The sequence below is a fragment of the Sipha flava genome, unplaced genomic scaffold (genome assembly GCF_003268045.1).
Source record: "Sipha flava isolate LNK unplaced genomic scaffold, YSA_version1 118_pilon_pilon, whole genome shotgun sequence".
Lineage (NCBI taxonomy): Eukaryota > Metazoa > Arthropoda > Insecta > Hemiptera > Aphididae > Sipha > Sipha flava.
Window position 1 is genome coordinate 105,670 of NW_020271743.1, and position 23,797 is coordinate 129,466.

Below are 23,797 nucleotides of genomic sequence, written 5' to 3' on the forward strand. Positions count from 1 at the left end.
CATCTATTGTTAACGATTGTAAACAAAAAAATTTTTTTTCTCAATTTCGCTGAAAATATTTTCTTGGTAAGACTTTAAAGCTGGAAGATTTATAGAAATCGTAATTTGAATTTTTTTATGTTAGATAATTTTTTATAAGTACTAATTTCTGAAATATGTATGGTTATCGTGCCAGGAAAATATTCAGAATGGGTAGGTATAATACTACTCGTATAACATTGAGTATTTAATTTAACATTTACGAATAGATTAATTAAACAAAAATAAATTTATTTTATAGACCCATTATAATTAAATAGTCATACTTACCATCTCTCAAATTGTCTATATACCATTTTAGAATATCTAAAAATGTTGTATAATTTATTATTTACAACTCTTGACTTTTTTGTTATTTGTTATATATTTTCTTTGACAATAATTGCATACGTATGATAGAAGTACAGAGAAATATTAAGGATTTTTAGGGCCTGGGGCAAATTAATTCAGCGGCCTCTCGATCATCTCAATAATGTACGGGTATGATAAAAAATTACTCACAACAAGTTTTCAAAATGCAGATAAATATAGTTTTCCAAATCTCAACCAATCAAGGTCATTAAAAGCACCGATATTAAAATTACAATTATTAAAAATTAAAATTACAATTTTTAAAACTTCTCAACAATGTATTACTAGTTACCATATTCAATACAAATTAAATTAATCCTTAAATTTTTTTATAAACAGCCCTAAAAAATAAGAATTTGGATGTTGTTGCGGCGATACTTGCGATAATGAATTTGTATGTAAATTAAATTAAATATTTCATAGTTAAGAATTTATAATTTTTAATTTAATTTAATTATTTTACTATGAAATAATCGCTAAAATTAATCCCGTCTATTTAAGAAGTATATTTAAGAAATGTATACGAGTATATAAGAATCAAACCAGTTACACTATAATTTTTTTATATTTTAATTAACTAAAATTTCGGGGGTCTTAGAATTCTTAAATATTGGATATTTAACTGAAGCATTTGATACCAAATGCGATATCTCCAATTTTGTTAAGATAATTTATTTCTATTTTATTACGTTATTTCAAATTTTGTATTACTTTATTTATTCCGATCATTATGTATGTATGTATAAAAACAATAATAATGGTAAATGATAATCGAATACACCTAATATTTTTGTGTAGAACAATACAATTTGAATTCTGTTTTCTTAGATGGATGTTATAAATAATAATATATATTTTTAGGGTCTCTGAACTTAAACCTGTTTGTTAAACTCACGCAATGCACACATATTTTTAAATTATATAATTTTTGTCCCTATTATATCTATCACTTATAAATTTTCCCTTCTTATTTATTTAAGTTTATTTCATTTTGAACTACCAATTGTACAAATTGTCTGTAGATCGGATAAATCAAATATAATAAGCATATTTAATTTTAAATTTACTACACTGAGTTTTGATTATAATCTGTTATTCTTTAATAGTTAAAAAAATATATATATTGTTCAATACAAACATAATATATTGAAATAGTATTTAAGTATTAGTATTATCAGTATTAGAACATTCAATAGTTTTCTGTCTTTAAACTTGTGTATTGATTATTATTATACAACTCCAAATTATCGATTTCATTTAATTTATTTTTAATGATTATCTTGGTCAAAATAGAGCATAAATTTAAATAATCACTTTAATATTTAGTTACTATTTTGCTATGGGTTTTTTTATTGGGTATCTTAAAATATCTAGCCCAATAAATATAAATAAATATTATTATTGAAGGAAACTAGGATTGTTTCATACCACAATTAAAAATAATAATAAAAAAAAACATTCACAATACATCCAAATAAACCAGATTTAATTCAACATTTATGTGAAAGCAATGTAGAGCGTAGATTTGTAGTTTGGTTGATGACTGAATTAGATTTAAACCAATTACTTAAATTCCATATTATAGACGGACGAATCCAAATTCATCAACCATAGTATTTTAAATAAGCAAAATCATTGTTATTGAGACGATAAAAATCAGCATTGAATACTTTAAACAACCAAACCATTTGGGGAACCAACGTTTAGTGTGGTATAATTGGTAGCAAAATGTTGGAGACGTAATTTTTATGAAGGTTCACTAAATGGTAAATGATGTGATAATTTTTTAAAAAATTAATTACCAGTTACGTTAGATAACATTCCATCATACCACAAGAGAAAATATAATTTTCCAACAAGATGGGGCTCCTTCTCGTAACACTTACCTAGATAGATCGAAATTATTTAAACGAATATTTTTCAAATCAATTGATCGGAACTTATGAACCAGTTGAGTGGCCACCACGATCACCTGATTTATCTCGAATGGACTTTTTTTTATAGGGCTACATAAAAACTGAAGTGTATACCGATCCTCCAATAAACCTTCAATATTTAAAAGACGAAATAAGAGCAGCATGTAATAAATTGACCAAAGCACAGATTTCAGCTGCAACTAAAAATCAATTTATCCTGCAAACTGAAATATGTTTTGAAAAGAATGAACATCAATTTGAACAAGTTATAAGATACATCAAATATTATAATTAAAAACACTTTAAGACTGGTGTTAGTTTTAGCATTAAAAATCTATAAAATCAATTTTTTTAACTATTAAAAAGTAACATATTACAGTCGAAACTTAGTGTAGTAAATTTTAACTTAATTATTTTTATTAAACCTAATTATTTTGTAAGATTTACATACAATTTGTACAATGGGTAGTTCAAAATGGAATAAGACTTTAATAAATAAGAAGGGGAAATTTTTCAAGTATCTAGAGCTGTTTTTTTTTTAGAGCAAAAGAGTAAAAAAAAACAATAACCACTTAATTTTTGATAATATATTTATCGTTAAATCATTGTAATTTAATCAATTTTGAACATATAAAGTTGATTGAATCTCCAAAATTCATAAAAAAAAGTATAAAAAATAATTATTTGTGGCCAAAAGTTGCATTGCGCTTGCGCGAGTATAATAAACAGATTTAATTTCAGAGACCATAAAAATGAGTATTATTAAGTAAAAATCCATCTAAAAAACAGAATTCAAATTGCATTAATTTATGCAAAAATATTAGATGTATCCAATTGTGGTTTACACAATGTAATAATATATATATTATTATACGAGAAAAGTATCTATGATATTAATAAATTTCATCATGCAAATTTATCCAATTAAGTACCTAAGGATAATATATTTTCATCAAAATCAATATGCTTTTTATATTTTGTTCAAAAATTAACTAGCTATATTTTAAACAATATTTACATTCTTAATCTATAAATTGCAACAAACTCAGTCATGCATTTTATCTGAATAGTTCTCGTATTAATTTTAGAAATTAAATTAGTTAATTAACTTACAATCTTCGAATGGTATTTCAAGCATATCTAAAAAATCAAATAAAGCATATTGTGCATTTATGACATTTTATTAATAATATTTTGGAATAGTATTATTTCATTGTTTTTACAAGTGTTGCATAATATACGTCAAGAGCATACAAATATACAGTTTTTTTTATCAAAGTTAATAAGTTAATAGTTATTCACTAATTACGATTGTCAAATAAGAAAAAATTAAAAATCAAAATTCTTTTAATGACAATATTCAATATTATACATATATTATTATGTATAGAAACGTATGGCTTAAACAATTACTCAATTTTTTTCTACTTACTGATCTCGTTAGCATGTTGTTTATTCCGGTTTATAAGTATTTGCATTAAAATCTGGTTTGCTAAAGAAAAAATTAACAATTATATTCTTAGACATGTTAGGTATTTATTTATTTTTATAATAAATGCCTATATAATTTGAAATATAGTGTGAATTCATTAATTTATTTGATAAAAGAATATTTATGTTTTAAAACTATATATTTTTACAGAAATAACCGCAACAAATAAAATTGATTGCGATAATTGCCAAAATTCGGTATTTAGGCTGGCGACGCATCGCGACGGTGCACGAAGCTCATACTCCGTCTCATCCTCTTCCGTTTATGTTAATTGTGCACATATCAGCTTTACCGTGAATTATATAACTCTTATGATTAATGTCTTTTCTATTCTCATCTATTATATTGTTGTTGTGTTCGTGTCATCGTTGCGAATAAATCCGTTTTTCGGTCTTTTTTCGGTCACGATTACTGCACTATATATTTCTGTCGTTCGCTATTGCAGTGACACGCGTTGTTTTCTTTAAATTTATTACAGGTACAGGTATCAAATATATTGCTATATTTTCAATAATCATTAATCCGATTGCGTTGTGTTGACACAGTCGAGCATAGACATATAAAGAAATATCGTTATGTCTATTGGTCGCAGTAAATTTGTAATTGTCACAAACCCAGATAACAGTTTATAATAAAACTAATTAAACAATTAAACATCAACCATAAGTAATAGAAACACATGAAAAAAAAACGCGACCCACTAAAAATATAATTACGACCCCCTTATAGGTCGCGACCCACAGTTTGGGAACCTCTGCTCTAGAGCATTTTAGAATGTAGATGATTAATTACATTATGTGCTTCGTACGGAACACGTCGAACCAAAAACGTGCTGAAGTTGCAGTTATAGTATATTTTTAAATTAAAAAAAAAAGAAAAAAAGAAAAAAAAGTTGTTGAAACAAATTAGTGTAAAAAAAAACATTTCGAATGGAAAATTGTATACGAATGTCTACAAATGATTTTAAGGATCTTTTCAAATATATGCCGTAGTTATTTTCATATTTGTCTCCATACATTTCGCCTTTAACTGTCTATTTATGGTCTATTCACTCTAATTTAAGATGTTGAATAGATTCATTGATGGATAAATGTATACTTCTTTAGACAGAGCGTCTTATCTACGTGTTCATTAGTTTTTATTGTTTAATTTATCCAGAGTTTATTGGTCTATCAAAACACTAAATACTACTTTGTCAGTGTGCACTAGGTATATTATTTTATGTGCTCTATGTACACTACCTAGACTAAATGTAGTGAGCTCTAGCTAAAGTTTTTCTCCATACAGGTATATATGTTTATATCCGTGAAGCGAAATAACATTATAAAATAACATACCAAGTTTAATTATCTTATTGTTATTTACTTGGTTGTTATTTGATATTTACTTTCTGCATCGTCGTAATTTTTCAAAGTTCCGTCTATGATTGCTTGATTTTTAAGTTTAGCGATAGCATCTTGAGAAAAAAAAATGTAAGTGTTATAAAGTAAATAAGTAAAACAAAAAAACAAACCTCATAACTATGAATAGGGTGCGGATTTTTATGTAATAAAAAAGTATAAATATGTAAATATTTATGTTCTTATTTTTGCTAAAATATGTATTAAAAAACGTAAAATATTTAAAAAAAAATTGGTATTTTACATTAATGTTTTATTATTAATTCATAATTATTCATTTGATCATCTTCATTGTTGTCTTCAAAACAATTGGATACGACGTACATTTAAAGATTTTCAAATTTTAATGTACTGCAGTTAGATTTCAATGTCAACTCATTGTGGCTGAGGGTGTATTCAACGTTGACAGAGGTTAATGGGTTATATTTCGTACCGAATATTTCGGATGGTGTTACTAAATATTTTCATTTTTATTAAAAACATTATCTCTAATATTTTAAATTTATTTGTAAACCAACGTATTATCCAGTATGTAATTTAATTAATTTTTATTATAACTCCGGATTCTCCTTGAACTTAATTTCTGCATTTTCCACTATCGCGAGATTCTCAACTATCGTTAGATTTAATATTTTTAGTTTTTTATTATTTTAACCAAGAAAAAAAAATTGTGGAAATATATGCTAAATTATTTTGCAAGTTATTATTTTATATAATATCAGAAGTAATAGCGATTGTAATATCTGAATCAAGATTTGAAATATATTATTTCATTTAATTCTATTATAATAATTGTAAATTAAATAAAAACTGTATTAAAATGATATGAAAATGTGAAATATTTACAATATAGATAAATATTGATGAAATATTTAAAAATATGTATTTACATCAAAGTATGTGAAAATATGTAAAATAAAAAAGGTCTCATACTATCCATGGTGTTATAAAACGTGCTTATTTTTAATTGGAATTGAGAAATTCATATTCAATAAAATTATTTAATCACATAAAAATCCACGCCCTACTTATGAATAACCAAGTTAGTATAATGATTTAGGTAGTAATTTCTTTGAAAAATGTACTTACATACTTCAATTGTAAATCCCAACATTCGTATTGGCTCTGTTTATACAATGTAGTAAAACATTTCATAAAAGTTTTCTTATATTATCTTAAAATCATAAATTATCATTGCGTAAAAATGAAAAATGACTCTTGTAGAGTAAAAATGAAAACGCTTTTTGGACATAAAAAATATTTAAATATAATTGTATTTATAATTTTAGAACTGTATTGTATTATTTTGTTTAGGAATCTATAAATGACCTTTCAAATATCAACATTATTAATATTCCAACTATTAATAATGTCTATTATTAATTTAACTTTCTAAGTTTAAACCATTTGAACTAAATTTATGAAATAAGTGAAAACACAAAAAGCTTAATATTTTTCCTGTTACACAATGTTTTTATGCCAAAAAAGTATATTTATGTACAGTTATAAATATTATGATATGATATTACTAAACTTAAGATAATAAATTATAGTTATTCATTTAATAAAGTTACTAATTCTACACATAATAGTTAATTTTAAGATTTTATATTTTGATATACTTAATCGGTTAAGTTGTTTTAACTTTAGTTAAGATTTTTACTATCCACTATTTCAGTGTACGACATACGCAAATTTTTTTATATGAAAGTTCACTATTCTTTTAATCAGAGTAATTCTAAAAATTGAACTCTATGGATTTATAGGTATAGAGTAAAAATTACACTTTAATATTAGTATATACTATTGTTTAAAATGACGCAGTAAATTAAATGAAATATCCTAAGATGATGTACGTTTATTAATTTGTATTATTGGTTTATTTAAAATAAACTTAATTAACTTAATTTAAATTTAAGTCGATCGAAGAAGATAATAATAAGATCTACGATTTTTATTATTATTACTGAATATACGTTACAGACAATAGATATATTAATTTATTTGGAAAGAGGTTGGGAATATTTATTAGCGCTATTGTACGTTAATGTATTTGACCAATAAATTATCAGTCGTAGACCAAGATTCTTATTGTAACTTCCAATCGTTTTCATGCTGTATATGGCCGTCACCGTTTGATCGATATCATTTTATTTTATTATAATTATAAGTCTTAAAAGTTATAATGGATTATGACTATCGTATTCTTACCCATACATAAGTTTTCGACTGCATCCATACAATATAAAAATAAAATTGAGCATTAATATTTTCTGATAATTAACGTTTGTATATAGTTCTTAATTGAACTATAAAATATAACTATAATCTAGTTAATAGCGACCACAGGCCACAAAAATTTTTCATGACCTTACTAGAAAATTTTAAGGTTTGACTTTTTCAATTCGTTATAATGCTAAAATACTAATTTAATTACAATACTTATGCTAATTATTTGTTAATATTAAAATAGAGGGATAACCTATAAATCCGTATTTCCAATATGTCCATTAAGATGGACAAAACCGATAAGTAATAAATTTAAGTAGTATTATACAACATAGAATGAAAAATTATTCATAATGAAATAATATTATAATTTGTACAAAGCTTTGGGATAATCTGCTTAACTAACACGCTGTTTAAAAGTGATCATGCAGTTATAGAGTTTCATATTTTATAAAATAAGTTAGAATTGTAGTAGTTAAATACACAAACACTTTTAAGAATTGCATTAACAAGAGTTCATTATAATATTAAATTTGTTTTAATAACATAATTACTTTTATTACACCAAGCATTCCAAAACAATATTGTTCTTACTAAAAAATTGAATAATTAATTATTTTTGCTGTTTACAATAAAGTTATTATGCAAGCGTATTGTTGGAAATGTTAATAAATTATTCTTTTTGTATAACTACAAATAATAATTTGATGAAAATTAAATAGATAATTGAGCTATTAAGAGAATAAATTTGTTCAAAAATGTAAACTATCGAAGGTCTACATATAGAAATTGTACTTAAATTTTTAGTCCTGTTTTAAAAAAATTTAGAGTTCTGTTAATATAGTTAATTACAAGTACTTCGGTATCTTATTTTTTTCCTGAAATATAATTTTTCGAAATTTTGTAAGTTAAATTTGTCATTTATAGTTGATTTTATAATTTATAAAAAATACAACGTAAAAACATCAAGTCAATTCTCATTCATAAATGTAAAAATTTTAAATTTAATTTTTTATTTAACAACAGTAAAACTTTTGGCGCAAATTTTAATCTTAATTTTAAAGTAAAACTGTTATTAAAAATGTCTTGCATTTATTTTAAAAACTGTATCGATATTTTATCACACTTATAGGAGTCATAATGTTTACAGTTTATAACTTACGAGTACTCTCGTTTTGTATTTCAAATTTAATATAATCTGCGTATCTCTGTAGGACACCTAATCAGTTTTCAAACAATAATTAATACATTAATAAGTAATAATGTTTTCAAATAAGTGTAGTACACATAACATAATTAGTCTACTTGCCCATAATTACTCAATACTTGACACTAAAATCCAGGTGGATAGGCAATTTAATGTACACGTGATAGCACTCCGTATTGAATGACGTGACGGCAAGAGAGGAAGCAGGATAATTGCACAGAAGGGAAGAAGATTTAAATTAATGGAGTTTTGTTTATTGAATTGGTTTGGTGCATTGGTAAACACACTTCACCCAAAATTAAAATACGTAAAATTAACCTTAACACTGTAGTGATTATGGTAACTGTTAAGTAAGTATTTTGATGGCCTCTCATATAACTGGGTCTTAGCGAAAAATGAATTGAGTAAGTAGTAATATGGTCGACCAGGTGTTAAGGAAACAACACGACAACAACATAAATAATTCACTATTTATGACAGATGGCTAACATGTTTCGCGTATCATCAGAAAAACTATACCTCCGTTCGTTGCCCTATACATTAATCCGCCAACAATCCTGCAGCAGTAAAATTAGACGGTAAAGAAGCTACAAAAACAATTAATCAAGTCGCTCAAATACAGAACTCACAAAATAATTCATATATAGAAAATGAACTCAATGGTAATAATAAATCAGATAATTGTCAATAAAGACACACTTATAATTAATTTAATTAGTCAATTTTTCAACACACAGAATAATATACAATCGGCCAAAGAATACGATAAAATGATATGCCTCATTTACAATAAGGAATCGCTCAAAAGAAAAGCCAACTCATCAGTTTACATATCAGAATCACAAAGTAGGATGGAAAAAACAACATTTGTTATTTATTTATTTTTTTTTTGGTATTATCATTTAATTATAATATCCAAACAGAATATAAAAATGGTCAAACAAATACTAATAAGATACATGAAGAGAAAAAAGAATAGTTATCGAAAATACAGATGAATTACTTGAACCAGTAAGAAATGATAAACAAAGAATATACCATTAATGTTTGGATAATTTAAACACCTTATTCAAAATATTGAAGATTCCATCCTCAGTACTGGATTAAATTACAAGCGAATTAAACACCGCTTAAGGTCCTCGTTATTTTTTTTTTTTTTTGTATTAAAAAAATTAAAATTTGCAAATTTGTACATTAAATCGATGGTCAAACTAGACCCGGTTTAATGATCAGCTCAATTTTACTTTTACCACATTATTAGACCGTTTATTGGGGAAAAAATCCGGATTTCGATTAAACTCACCAAAATTAAATGGTTAATATACACGTTTATTTCTATACAACAAAATATTTCGTTTTTATCAGTTATCGGCCATATATTGTATACGGGTATATTTATAACTAATAAGCAAAGTTCGTGACTTAAAGCATTTGCTTATTTTTATGATTCGACATAAAATATAATAGAGTTATTGAAGTGTATGTCATGATATAACACGTTTAATTATGAAATTTGAAAGTGCTTTTTTTTCCTTTTTTCGATGAATTTTTAAGAAAAAGCTTACTTCCTGTTTTTTGATTATTTTTGCTTTTTTGCATATTTGCTTAGTTATAAACGATGGCATAGGCCACTGATCTGACCCAGATTTTTTTTAACTATTTATAAATATTGTTTACATTTTATTTTTCAGAAAATTCCTCGGAAAATTCATAAAAAATAAAGCAAAATATCTCGAAATTAAAGTTAGACTTTTTTTATAATACATAGATTTATTTATTTTTTTGATTTTTCAATTAAAAAATTATAATATAGACTACATTTGTTTGTTTTAATATTTTTTGTAATCTTTAATTATATATTCAGCATAGTTAAAAAATATGTTTTCTACTTTATTAAGTTTATGTAAAAAGAAAATTTCGATTTTTTATAAATTTTTAAAAAAATTTTCCTATTTAAAATAACTTTTTTTTTTTTTGTTAAATATTTTTGTTTAAATTTATGTTCTTAAATTCTTATTTGAGTGTTTATAATGATACTTTTAAGTGATTTTATAAGCACTTATTTTAATGATTTTAAGTCCTTTAAGTCCCGAGCCCTACTAATAAGTAATAAGTAATAACAGTAATAGCTATTAGCAATTACCTTTATTGTCTATGGAAATTATACATTTATTCAACACTTTACTATTACACAGTACAGTACAATTTATTATAGCATGTTTATATTTATGATTCTTTATCAACGCAACCAAATTTAAAGTTTGGCGACAGAGATTATCACAGTCGTTGGTAAACATTAGAACATGTACAGTATTACACAGTGTTTTAATTTTTAAAAAGTGTCAAGTTATTATATGTAGTTGAAAAAAAATTATTGTTCAAAAATTACCTAAAAAAATGTCAAAACCGAAAGGTGGTTGGGAAAAACTAACAACTATACTGGTGAAAGATTTTTTTCCCGATTAAAGTTATTAAAAACCGTATTACGATCTTCACCATCACAAAACAATCTGCAGAATTTTGGAATTTTGAGCATCGAGAGTGAATTTGTAAAACCTCTAGACTAGGATGATGTCAATCGAACTTTTTCAAATGAAAAAGCCAGAAAAAAAGGATTATGTATAGATGAAGAAGAGAGACAAGTCAACAGTTGCAATGATGACAGTGACTAATTTTAAAATAAATATACATTTATATAAGTATAAAACTATTTAAAAATGTGTTTGACTCGATTATTATTTATATTCTTAAATAAAATTTAAGACAATGAAATTTTTTTAATTTGTAATTAACACCTTTTTTTACTCCTTATAGTCAATTAGGTCCGTCTGATTTATTTGCTTAAGGTTCATGAAACACTTAATCCGGCACTGTCCATCCCCAATGGATGTCATAACAACAGAAATAACGATACCAGAACAATTGAAACTCTTAAACTAATAAGACCAGAATTGAAATCGAAATGTGCTACAAATTATATTACACGAATAGCGAACAAAATCTTCAAGGATATCGAACCGAACCAAATGGAAACGGAAAGTGAATCATACTCACTGTCTAACACATCTTCCAGGAATGCAGAAAATATGAAAAATAAAGAAAGGAACTAAACATAAGCCATCTTATTGGAACAAATTCAGGCCCAAATCCAAACACAGAAAGTAATACAAAATAATTTTTCAAATTAATCGAAATACTAAATCTTAAATCTTGACAAGGGTGGCTGACCCCAAATATTTGGAAGAAAGGCGAAGGAGAAGAAGAAGAAGAAGAAGAAGAATCGAAATCTTATATAGCCAACAATTGTAATGTACACAATCAACTAAATAATTAATTTAAAATATATTATCTATTTTTTTTTTTCAACAAATATAATGTTAATAAGATATTAGTCAAATTAGATATTATTAAAATTTCAAAATCAGTAAAAAAAATAAAAAATAAATTAATAGAAATTAACAAAAAAATAAATAATTTACAAAGGATTAATTGGAAAAACATGAAAACTTGGTAACAGATAAGAATGGTCACGTCACCGTTTGGATTTTCTTATGCATACTCATACATGACGTTCGTCGAATTACCATACATTTAATTTTCAATTTTCAATTCAAATACTTTTGTTGGATCATTCTTGTTAAATGTCTTAATTTATTCGTAAATCAAAGTAATCCCCCATTATTTTCTTTATCTGTATGATAATTAGCAAATTTAATGAAAATATTGCACCCTAAAATCTATATAATATAATTACATAATATATACACACTTATAAATTGACTTACTATTTTCCAGCATAAGAATTTTAGAATCTGAACAATCCAAAACGAAAATGAATTATTGAAAACATTTTATTAAAAATTTCACTATAGTACGAGTATATTTTATATTTAAAAATTATTTTACTGTTTAACAGTGTTGAGTCCAGATAACTAAAATTTTATCTAGATAAAGATAAAGATGAACTGAAAATATTTTATCTAGGTTAAGATAAAGATAATTTAATTATACTTTTGTCTAGATAAAGATAATAAAGTTAACTTTTTATCTAGATAAATTCGAGATAAATTTTATATTTATTACCATAATCAATCAGCAATATGATTGTGATATAAAAATCGACATAGTTACAACAGACTACTGTGAAACGAACCTTAGTGTGTATGGCGTAAACGCGGGTACCGCTTCTTTCCGCACCATCATTCAGGTAGTCGTTCATCGTAATCGTTATTGTAGTATACCATATTTGTTGAATTATAGTTTATCATAAATTAGATACCCATGTTTTTGATGCACAACAGTAATTAATAAAAAAAAATAGCTTGCAAATAGTTTGCCGTGCAAAGTAATTTCTACTATTTTATTAAAATTTTTTATAAATTTATAATTATATTTATATAAATTTATTATTCAAATTTATTCGTCATATTAATAGGAAAAAATCATCTTGCCTGTTAGAGTTTAAAGTATATAAATCGCTGAATCTCGGTCATCTTTAGACAGTGATCGAATTGGGAAAAATTAAGTAGAGGAGTTCAACCTAACAATTTGAAAACTGCGTTCCACGTACGCAATTATTTGACACAGACCCGTGGGGGGCTTCGTCCCTCTTCCCCCCTCCACCAACCTTAAATATATTTTGAATACCATTTTTCAGCTAAATAAATATTTTAATTCCAAATATAATATATTTTGATAGCAATACCAACATCCCATATGTTACAATGGAAAATAAAAATAAAATAATAATTAACATAGGTAATTGTAGGCGATCAGGCAGTCTCATGAATCGAATGATATAATCATATATTTGGTTTTTGTTTTTATTTATTTTTACTCTTTAGTGCGGGCCACGGTCTTAGAAGATTAGTCTAAGGTTGTGGTGAAGGCATTTATTTTTTTCCGAAATGACGATATCGTCGATATAATGTATAAAGTATAATACACCAAATTTACAGACATTACTATTTATATTGTTTCAGAAATAACGATGTTGTCCCTTATCATAACCACCATATAATCTTTAATTATAAAAATAGTTTTGATATTATAAATTTTAAAATTTATTTTCCAATTGACGTAAATTGAAATCTACATAAAAATTATTTTGGACATCAATTAGGATGAATGTGGCGTCTCCCTGTTCCGGTGAAAAAATATAGTTGGGGTACGCAAAAAAAAAAAAATAGTAGAGGAGTTCCGTCCCCCTGCACCCCCACTCCAATTCGAGCACTGTCTTTACAACAAAAATATATGGAACCTAATATAAAGATTGTAATATAAACAAAAAAATAAATAAATAAAATAATAAGTATAAATGGGAAAACAACAAATTCCATTTAAATCTTACATTGCTTCGTTTTAGCCTAATAGGAAAAAAAGAAAATTCCTACAAAATACGAACTCTGATAATCATAATCAGTGAAGGTAATAATAACGAAATGTTCTATTACTGCACTGCATAGTATGAGTTTGAAATTCGGTAAGAACTTTAGTAAAAATATGAACATTCCGTTAACTTTTATACAATTAATTTCTTAGATTTTATCAATAACAATATCATCTATATAAATATCAATGTAAAACACAAAAAAAAACTGGCGGAGTTTACATATATCAATTACAGGTAAGGAAAAAAACCGGCAGAGTTTACATTCGAACTTTTATTACCTTTTTATTCTGGTGGACTTTACAAATGCCCAGGTACGAGGTGTGTAAATAAAATAATGAGAATGATAGCGTAGCTAGTTATCTGGCAGCACTAATGGCTTTCCGATTGAAAAGGGTTATAGATAAACATGTAATGAACCTTCAGTACGAGTTTGAACTTCGTAGTATCACGTGTTAGCCTGTGGCGATTATATTCGTAAGTTCTTTTTAGTACGTTCTAATAATGGGTGACGACAATTTTGAGCAACGATGTGCTTTGTCTTAAACTTGGTCACAGTGCGACAGAAACTTTTCAAAAGCTTCAACAAGCTTATGGAGAAAGTATGCTTTCAAGGACTCAGGTTTTTAGGTGGTTTAAAGTATTTTCAGAAGGCATAGAGCTGATTGAAGATTAACCTCGCAGTGGAAGACCTTCAACTGCAAAAAATGATGAAAACATCATCCAAGTTCGAGATCTTGTCCGATCCGATCATCGATTGACGGTCATAATGATTGAAGAACAGTTGGGATTATCTCATATCACCGTTCATCAAATTTTGACAGTTGATTTGGAGATGAGAAAAATCTGCGTAAAAATGGTTCCGAAAATGTTATCACAAGACCAAAAGGACAACAGGAAGGACTGGTGTCTCGATTTCTTGGAGCAGATTGAAAATAACCATTCTTTCTTAGAATGGAGACGAGTCTTGGGTTTTCGAGTACGACCCAGAAACAAAGCGCTAGAGCTAAGAATGGCACACATCCGATTCACCGAGGTAAAAAGAAGGAAGAATGAGCAAGTCAAAAATCAAAACGATGCTGATTTGCTTCTTTTACAGCCAGGGAATAATTTTCAAGGAGTTTGTACCTCATGGCCAAACAGTCAACCAACACTTTTATAAAGAAGTTCTTAAAAGACTTCGAAAAAAGGTCATTCGGGTGAGACCAAACATCAAAAACACCTGGGTGCTGCATCACGACAATGCACCTTGTCACACAGACATTTCAATTAACCAATTTTTGGCAACCAAAAATATTCCCGTGGCCTCTCAATTCCTCTATTCAGCTGACTTGAGTCCTTGTGATTTTTTTCTGTTTCCAAAAATAAATATTCACCTTAAAGGACAACATTTTGGGATACTAGAAAATATTAAAATGTCTGAGACCGATCAACTGAAAGCTATTCCAGTAACTGAGTTCCAGAACTGCTACGAACAATGGAAACATCGACTCCAGTGTTGTGTGAATTTTCAGGGCAATTACTTTGAAGGAGATAATATAAAGTAGTCACTTTAATTCAATAAAAAAATTATAAAAAATTAATCTCATTACTTTATTTACACATTTTATTTTTCATTCTAACGTACGATTCTAATTCAAACAATACGTCGCAACAATCATCTCGATTTGCACTCTGAAAAAACATTCTTTTTTTCTACAACATGTACGAGGGATCGATCGAGGCACATTTTAAAAATTGTATTTAGTTAATTAAATATTTAAGTTTGAAATTCTGTATTTTTTTTTGAATTTTTAACAATATTTATTGCAATTCAAATTACAAAAATTAAAAATGTGGCTCGATCGTCCCTTATACATATTACGGAGAATCCGTATATTTTTTCAGAATGAATCGTGATAATTGTCGACCCGTAGCGTTGGAATTAGAAACAGTAGTTTTTGTTAAAAAAAGAAATAGTAGTGAGGCCCCTTAAGCATTAATACTACTTCATTAAATTTTTAAACATCAATTATATGGCTGGTACCGAATTCCGTCCCGGGCCCCCTATGATTCCATAATTGAAGACCGAATTCCGTCCCGGAGGCGGAGCAACTATGTCTGAATTCCGTCCTACTACCTGTAACTATGATATATTTGGCAGTAATATTTTCCTTCACATTTTTTCCAGGCTTAGGACTGGCAGTTTTGCTGGCATGTTTAAAAATGTAAAATCCGGCAAAACAGCCTTATTGATTTATTATTGACATACAGAGCAAAAAAAAACTCCACTTATAGTATATGCCATTTATGTATAAATATGACAGTCATATAAGTATTTTAATAAATTCAAGAGTATAAGTATAATATATGTTATGTGTAATTAGTATTTAAATTATTTTTTTTTTTTAATTATTATTTTTTAGATTTGAAATAGGCTGGTAAAAACTTAGACGACACCTGACTTTGGTATACACAATACATAGTATATAAATCGTTTCCGTTTTTATTGCGAATAATTGCGATAATACAAAAAAACGATACGTGTGATGTCAGGTGAAGCCTCTTGAAGTTCTATAAAATTGAACTTATATTAATACCGTCCAAGACTAGTCGGGACGGAATTCGGACATAGTTGCTCCGCCTCCGGGACGGAATTCGGTCATTTTCAGCAACCCGGGACGGAATTCGGCAATTGCCAATTATATTATATAGACGTGTTCTTAGTATTAAAAAAATGCCAAAATATATTGTAAGACAGTCACAGTTAATTTCCATAGATAGGTCGATAGGTGTACAGACGTTGTTATATATTTATTCAATTTTGGGGACTAAAATATTTATTATGTTTCTCCGATTGCATTATTGCTCCGCCATGTATAGTGTAATATAAATAGTCTTTTATCGAACAATTCATTGAATTGAGTGGTAATATCCACGGGACTTCAGATAGTACTTTAGAATTTAGTAGTGCTGTAGCCAAAGGGTATTATACCAGTATCATATATTTCATAATATTGTGTTACTTGATTATTTCCATGTTTTATTGGAATAAATATTTTATTTTTAGAATAACAATCGCAAACTAACGATAAGCTATTCTTCTGAACAAGTAATAGTGAACACATCAATGATAAATGAGAATAAATACTGAAATAAACACTATTTTTGATAATATTATATACCGATTAGCGAATAGTGATTACTGTATAAAACAAATGTAATAATAACGAACAAATGTGTCTACTAGCACTAGTATGGAAAATTTTTGGAAAACTGAAAAATATCTTTACGATCTCTAATAATTTATCTAAAATCTTCTAGATGAGTGATTTTTTTATTTCCGATAATTTTTTCAATAATTTTCAATGGTTCATTTTTTATTATATAGATAAGATAAAGATAACAAACATTTTATCCAGATAATTTATCTAGATAATCCCAACACTGCTATTTAAATAGGATTTTTGTAGATTCAATGTTTTAGGGTATCTACACATAAGGACTCTACATGATTTTAAAAATGTTTTTTTTTTTTGTATAACTTACCAAATTTGTTGATATTTTCAACTACACATTCTATTGTAGTGCCTTAAAAAAATTAATAGTTTTTATATTTTTGTTTTACAATTTTCAATCATTTTAAATCCTAAAATTACATTAGAAGTTACTAGTGTATTATTTATATCACTTATGATTAAAAATAAAACATCCAGAATCAGACGATGTAAGGGCAGTATATAATAGTATATTATAAAAAAGAAATAACTGTAACATAAGTTTACTTTTAGAAGTATAGGAAGGAAAAAAAACAATTGACTTGGCAAGTTAACTGGGATAAATTAAGTATTAATTTAATGGGGTAGAATGTTGCTATTAGATTTCATAAGCGAGGGGCAGCGACTGATAATAATAATAATAATAATTATTAAAATCAGACATAGAGTTTTTAAAGGTGAATGCTGAACAAAAATAACTTGTTTATTTATTAGGTACAGCATGTAAATGTTCAAATGTATTTAACGGGGAAATCATAATTTCTAGGGACAATTAAAAACATTTTTAAAATAAAAAAATGAGTTTAAAAATCGATAAATTTAAAGGTAAATCATTTAGCTAAAATTCTGGAACAGTAATAATAACACAACGAAAAAGAGTGTTAAATGGTTAGATCATCTAAAAAGCTGCATGTCCCCAGCCGCTCCACCTCAGACTTTCGAGTTCAAATTTTTACAGTCATTTGTGCTTGTTTGTGCTTTTATTCCCGTCGTTTGTGCTTAACTCGTTTCTGAGTTATCGAACTTTCAATGTGGAGGGGCTAGGGACATGCTCAGCCCCTCCACTACCTCGGACTTTAGAGTTCACATTTTTACAGTCGTTTGTATTTCGTTTGTGCTTATATTTCTGTCGTTTGTGCTTAACCCATTTCCGAGATGTTAAAAATTGAAGGAGGGAGGGACCTAAGGACATGCTTAATAAATTCAAAATATATTCAAACAAACTTTTAGTGTATATTGTTTTATTAACACATTTTATAAAGTGAATTAATTATATGTAAGTAACCAATTTTTTATTTATTATTGACCTGTTCGTTTATTCGGCTACTCGTAAACTGTTGTACTTTTGGCATTACACAATGTTACAAAGTATACACGTACGACGTTTTACGTATGAATCGACGTTGTGTGGTTGCAAGACGTAAAAACAACGACGGATAATAATCGACTGAACTGAACACTAAACAAACAATCTGTAATTCTATATCTACTATTATCTTTATCGACATCCGATTGATATCCAGCGGGTTATACGATCGATACGGGTTATAGTACTTATTATTATTTATACTTTAACAAAAATTATAACGAGATACGAGAGGTAGCTTGCAGATAGTGTATTATTGGAAGTATTAAGTCCTCTTAATATATTTTTTTTTCGATCGATTGAAAATCGATATGTATTGATATAAAAATTGATATGTATCTTTAGTTCTTAATTTTAAATTTAAAAAATTTATCAAAGTATGCAAAATAAACATAAAAATTTTAAAATATGCACTCTCCTGCAAAATCTATCAAACATGCAAAAATATATATATGTAATATATGCAATATATTACTTTCAAATTTTAGATCTGATATCACGACACCAAGAAACGAATTTATTTTGCATTCTGCTATATTTAACAATAATAAAAAAATTATGCAAATATATTTATCTCTAAATAGTCAAACATGTTATAATAATTATTAAGATCCATGGAAAATAGTAACATAATAGATATACCTATACCTATACCTATACTGGTGTACAATATACATATACATTATATAGCGTAAAATTAAAAAAATTGTATTGATTTGATATTGATTTGATTTGAATTGATTTGTATTCAAATACTTTGTGAGTATTCGTAAAATACATTTTAATAATAGTATTTTAAAAGTATTTTTAATACTTTTTAATCGAATACTAGTATTAGTATCTTAATACTTTTTTAAGAGTATTGTTTACAAACCGTGTTTACGGTTACACACGTAGGTACACATAAATTTCAGTGCGAATTCGCAGTAGCCTGTCAGTTCTAAAATTCCATGGCTGGATAAAATGGTCGCTTAAAAGTCTACCTAAATTTAAAAATGACAAAATAAAAAAGGTTTCATACAATTGTAAAAACGTGTTATGATATTATTATTATTAAGTTTTTTTAAAATGAAAATTCATCAATAATGATTATATCACTTCGGAGTTTTGGAAATAAAAGCTCTTATTATTTTAAAATACACGTAAAAATGTCGAATTTTTAAATTTTTGTACACAAATTAATTTAAAAAAAAAATAAATAAAGTGGGTCATTATAAAAAAAAATCCCAAGTAAATCAGAATTTTCTGCTGAAATTTGATCACAAATCTGCACAAACGTGGAATAAATGAACAGATCAATATGAAATAAAAAATTGATTAATGGGGAGGCTAAGTCCTTAGGCCCCTCTCTCCTTCAATGTTTAACATCTCGGAAACGGATTAAGCACAAATAAGCACAAACAAAATACAAACGAATGTAAAAATTTGAACTCGAAAGTTCGAGGTAGTGGGGGGGGGGGGCTGGGGACATGCAGCTCATCTAAAAGTAAACAGTGTAATTTAAGGAACAGTAATAAATGAAAATGTATGCCTGATTTAGTTTTTAAAATAGTGTCTTAAATTGTTATACACTAATAATATACTCACAATTTTTGAAGGAATGAAAATCGTTAAATGAATCTATTAAGATTTTAAATTTTAGTGCATGGAAGCTAATAAAGTATAAATATGCATTACTTACTAACAACAGATTAGGAAATAATTTTGATCATGGTTTTAATAATTTTTATTATGCATAAGGAACTTATTTTTATTTACGAAAAATAAAAAAATAAAAAATTTAACTCGTAGAGTTTTAATTATTGATGATATTTTACTAAAAATAATTAACATTATTTAGATATTCAGTTTAAAATGTTGGAATTCTTTGAATCCAGAAACTGTCGAGGAAGTAGAACAGCTTAATAAAGCAATCAATTAATGAAAATAAATCGTATATATTACTATTACTATATATTGTATACACTTACTAATATATATAAGTATTTTACAATAAAATGTTTAAGATACTCTCTGTTATGATAATCGACTTTCTAAAATACATATCAATCAAATTTTGTTTGTATTCTTACCTACGCAAGTCTTTTCTTCATCTATATTAAAACAAAAACTCAATATACTCGTTCAATGGTGGCACAAAGGGGTTACATCTGAATCACGTGATTTATGAAAATATGGGGTAGGTGGTCTATGTAAAAATAAAACTAAAAAAATAATTGTAATGGTAAAATATTCATACATTTAATAAGTAATAATTATAATATGGAATATGAAATACTGCAATATAAGTTATAATTTATAAATATATATATTTATACAAGCAGCGCACTGCGTTTAAATAATTTTGGTGTAGGCGAGTATTTGTCCCCTTATATTTATCCCTATGCATATACATATACATATATACGCTAGACATTTAATGTTTATAAACAATCGTGAAAATAGCTGTTTATGTGGAAAACTATGATTTTCGTTATTTTTGAACAAATAAAAGTTGTAATGATATTGTTTGACGGGCTATATTATTCAATTATTTTTAAATACCAAGATAGTTATAAAATATGAGTGATTGAAATATTATTAAGAAGAAACCAATTTAAAATATATAATCTCACAATAATATTTATTTGAACTTACACGTATCACACCATTCTTGTACTTCTATCGGTCCTTCTATAAATTAAGTAGTATAGATAGTATAAATTCTATAGATTATTATTTCTTACAGTATTCAATAATTATAACTAACAATGTTTATTTTTCGAGTTTTAAATTGACTTTTTAGGTATTTACGGATAATAAATAAAACTTTGATATTTAAAAATTATTATTTAATGTTATATTATAGAAAAATAATTAAGATGGGCGCATGTTCAACATTTTATTTTTGATTATTATCACAATTACGTGACCATTTATATTAACTAAGTAACCAGTAAATGTCATTATTATTAGTAGGCATGCCATTCGTCCCGGTTTGACCGAGATGGTACGGGATTTAAAGGCATGTCCCGGGGTCCGTACATACAGTTTGTCCCGATTAATAGAAACTAAGAGAAAATATAATTTAATATAGTATTATTTAATAATAAAACAGAATAATTTTCTACATTATATAAATATATTATGGTGATCTTATCAGTATGGTTATATACAATAATAATTCAAATATAAATTCTAATTCTAAAATAAAATTGGTTTTTTAAATTAAACTTTAACGGTTTGAGTATTAGGGGAGACAGTGGCGTACCTGTGAAACATTTTTTTTTTTTTTTTTGGGGGAAGGGGGCATACATTAATTGCACAATTTTTTATAGTTATAATATAATCTAAAACTTTATTATAAATTATTATTAAATACTTAAAACTCATGTTGATCATCTGATATCAATGATAACCACATTATAAAATAGTAACTATATGTGACCATCACTCCTAAACCCCATTCGGTCGAATATTAATATTTTATATTACATTGATAAGTGATATCAAAAACATTTGATATCAAACATGATTATAATCAGTGAAAATTAAAAATATTTATAATTTACATTATTTAAGCTGAACAATTAATTTGCATTATGGCATTAAAAAACTTCTCGAGGGGGGAACACATTCTCCTGTTGCCCCCCACAGGTACGCTACTGAAGGGAGTGGATTATAGCCCTTCAAAAAACTACACGTCCCCAATATCATGTATTGTTAAAATAAATATTTTTTTTTTACCTGTACGGTAATGCAGATATTTCACATATCTGTAAACAACACCTAAAAAATTATGTTAATAAAAAATATAGATATAAATATAGTAAAATAATAAAATAAAACAAAAACTAGTAATTAATTAATACTCCTAGATTACTATATAAGTCAATAAAATCGAAACCGGTCGTGCATACATAATAATACTCCAGACCACACATTCATTGATTTATAAATGTAATATTTTCATTTATATTTCAATTTATTTATATTTATCATGGTTTATGTAACTGTTTGGGCCAAAGCGGGTGTTAGAATAAATAATTTCGAACTGACGCTTTGATTTATAAACAATTTTTCTTTTTTTATAATACTATATCACACACAAATATGAAATTAAATCATAAAAAATTTGCGAGTAATCTGCAATCAAGTACAGACATGTCCTATTTGGTCATAACATGCGTGCGATGCGTTTTAACGCACCGCACATAATAGAACTTGTTCTATTTTCCAACACAACGTTGTGCGGTCAAGACGAAATTTTTGTACGAGTACATTCGTGTATTCGAATTTGAACTTTTGTATTAATTACAAAATGGAACTTCTTATTTCTGAAGTACAAAAAATACCGGAACTTTAGGATAAGAGGAAACCTAAATAAAAAGATCGCGTAGTGACAGACAGGCAGTGGGATTCTGTATCCAAAGAACTATGAATATCAAGTAATTTAAATTTAAACTGTAATTTATAGTGAATACTAGCTAAAGCAATAGAACATAATAACATTTTACATTGTTGGTTGATTAACGACATCTCTTCGGCTGTATTGTTATTTTGCACAACCTTTTGCACGTACGAATTCATCGACGTCAATTTTGCCAACAATACGTTGCGTTGCGGGCGAACGTATAGCCGCAACGCACGGATTCAGTTAGGACAACAGCGTAACGCGCATCGCGACCGTGTCGGGGTGTACAACCGATACAAATTTTATACGAGTGCATTCGAAATACGGTCAGCCGAATGGACTACAATCACCGTTGATAATATATAAATATAATCATTTCTAACACCCATGACTACGATATCGTAATAGAAGGGCATGGAACAACAACCAGGTAAATCCACTTTTTTCGAAAATACACTTTTTCATGAATTATTGTACAGGAAGAAATGTAATACATTATGGTGCAACAACCAGTTAAATCCGATATATATATAAACATAGCTTATGATGGAATTGGATTTATCTTGTTTTTATTTTTGGTGCAACAATCAGATAAATCCGGATTTATCTGGTTATTGCTCCAATGTGGTCACACTGCATTTACCACATGATATCCATATCAAATAGTATTATTATTTACTAAAACATATTATTCTGTTATCTTCTGATATAGTGTTCAAAACTTCAAAATTAACGCTTTATATTAATACATTTTATTA

The 23,797-nt window shown here is 26.8% G+C and overlaps 1 protein-coding gene across 3 annotated transcripts in view; it reads right to left on the reverse strand.

Annotated features, from left to right (window-relative positions):
* Positions 1-23,797, reverse strand: part of LOC112693857 — a 61,309-nt gene that overhangs the window by 25,984 nt on the left and 11,528 nt on the right. For all 3 annotated transcript variants that reach the window (XM_025569105.1, XM_025569104.1, XM_025569103.1), the window contains exons 6-19: positions 22,373-22,414; positions 21,284-21,319; positions 20,719-20,739; positions 20,234-20,266; positions 17,552-17,593; positions 12,420-12,446; positions 8,590-8,646; positions 7,982-8,020; positions 7,410-7,427; positions 6,288-6,323; positions 5,186-5,254; positions 3,739-3,798; positions 3,420-3,446; positions 310-345 (exon numbers count right to left, since the gene is read on the reverse strand). In XM_025569105.1, coding sequence (XP_025424890.1) covers positions 310-345; positions 3,420-3,446; positions 3,739-3,798; positions 5,186-5,254; positions 6,288-6,323; positions 7,410-7,427; positions 7,982-8,020; positions 8,590-8,646; positions 12,420-12,446; positions 17,552-17,593; positions 20,234-20,266; positions 20,719-20,739; positions 21,284-21,319; positions 22,373-22,414 — 543 coding nt within the window. The remainder of the gene's footprint in view (positions 1-309; positions 346-3,419; positions 3,447-3,738; positions 3,799-5,185; positions 5,255-6,287; positions 6,324-7,409; positions 7,428-7,981; positions 8,021-8,589; positions 8,647-12,419; positions 12,447-17,551; positions 17,594-20,233; positions 20,267-20,718; positions 20,740-21,283; positions 21,320-22,372; positions 22,415-23,797) is intronic.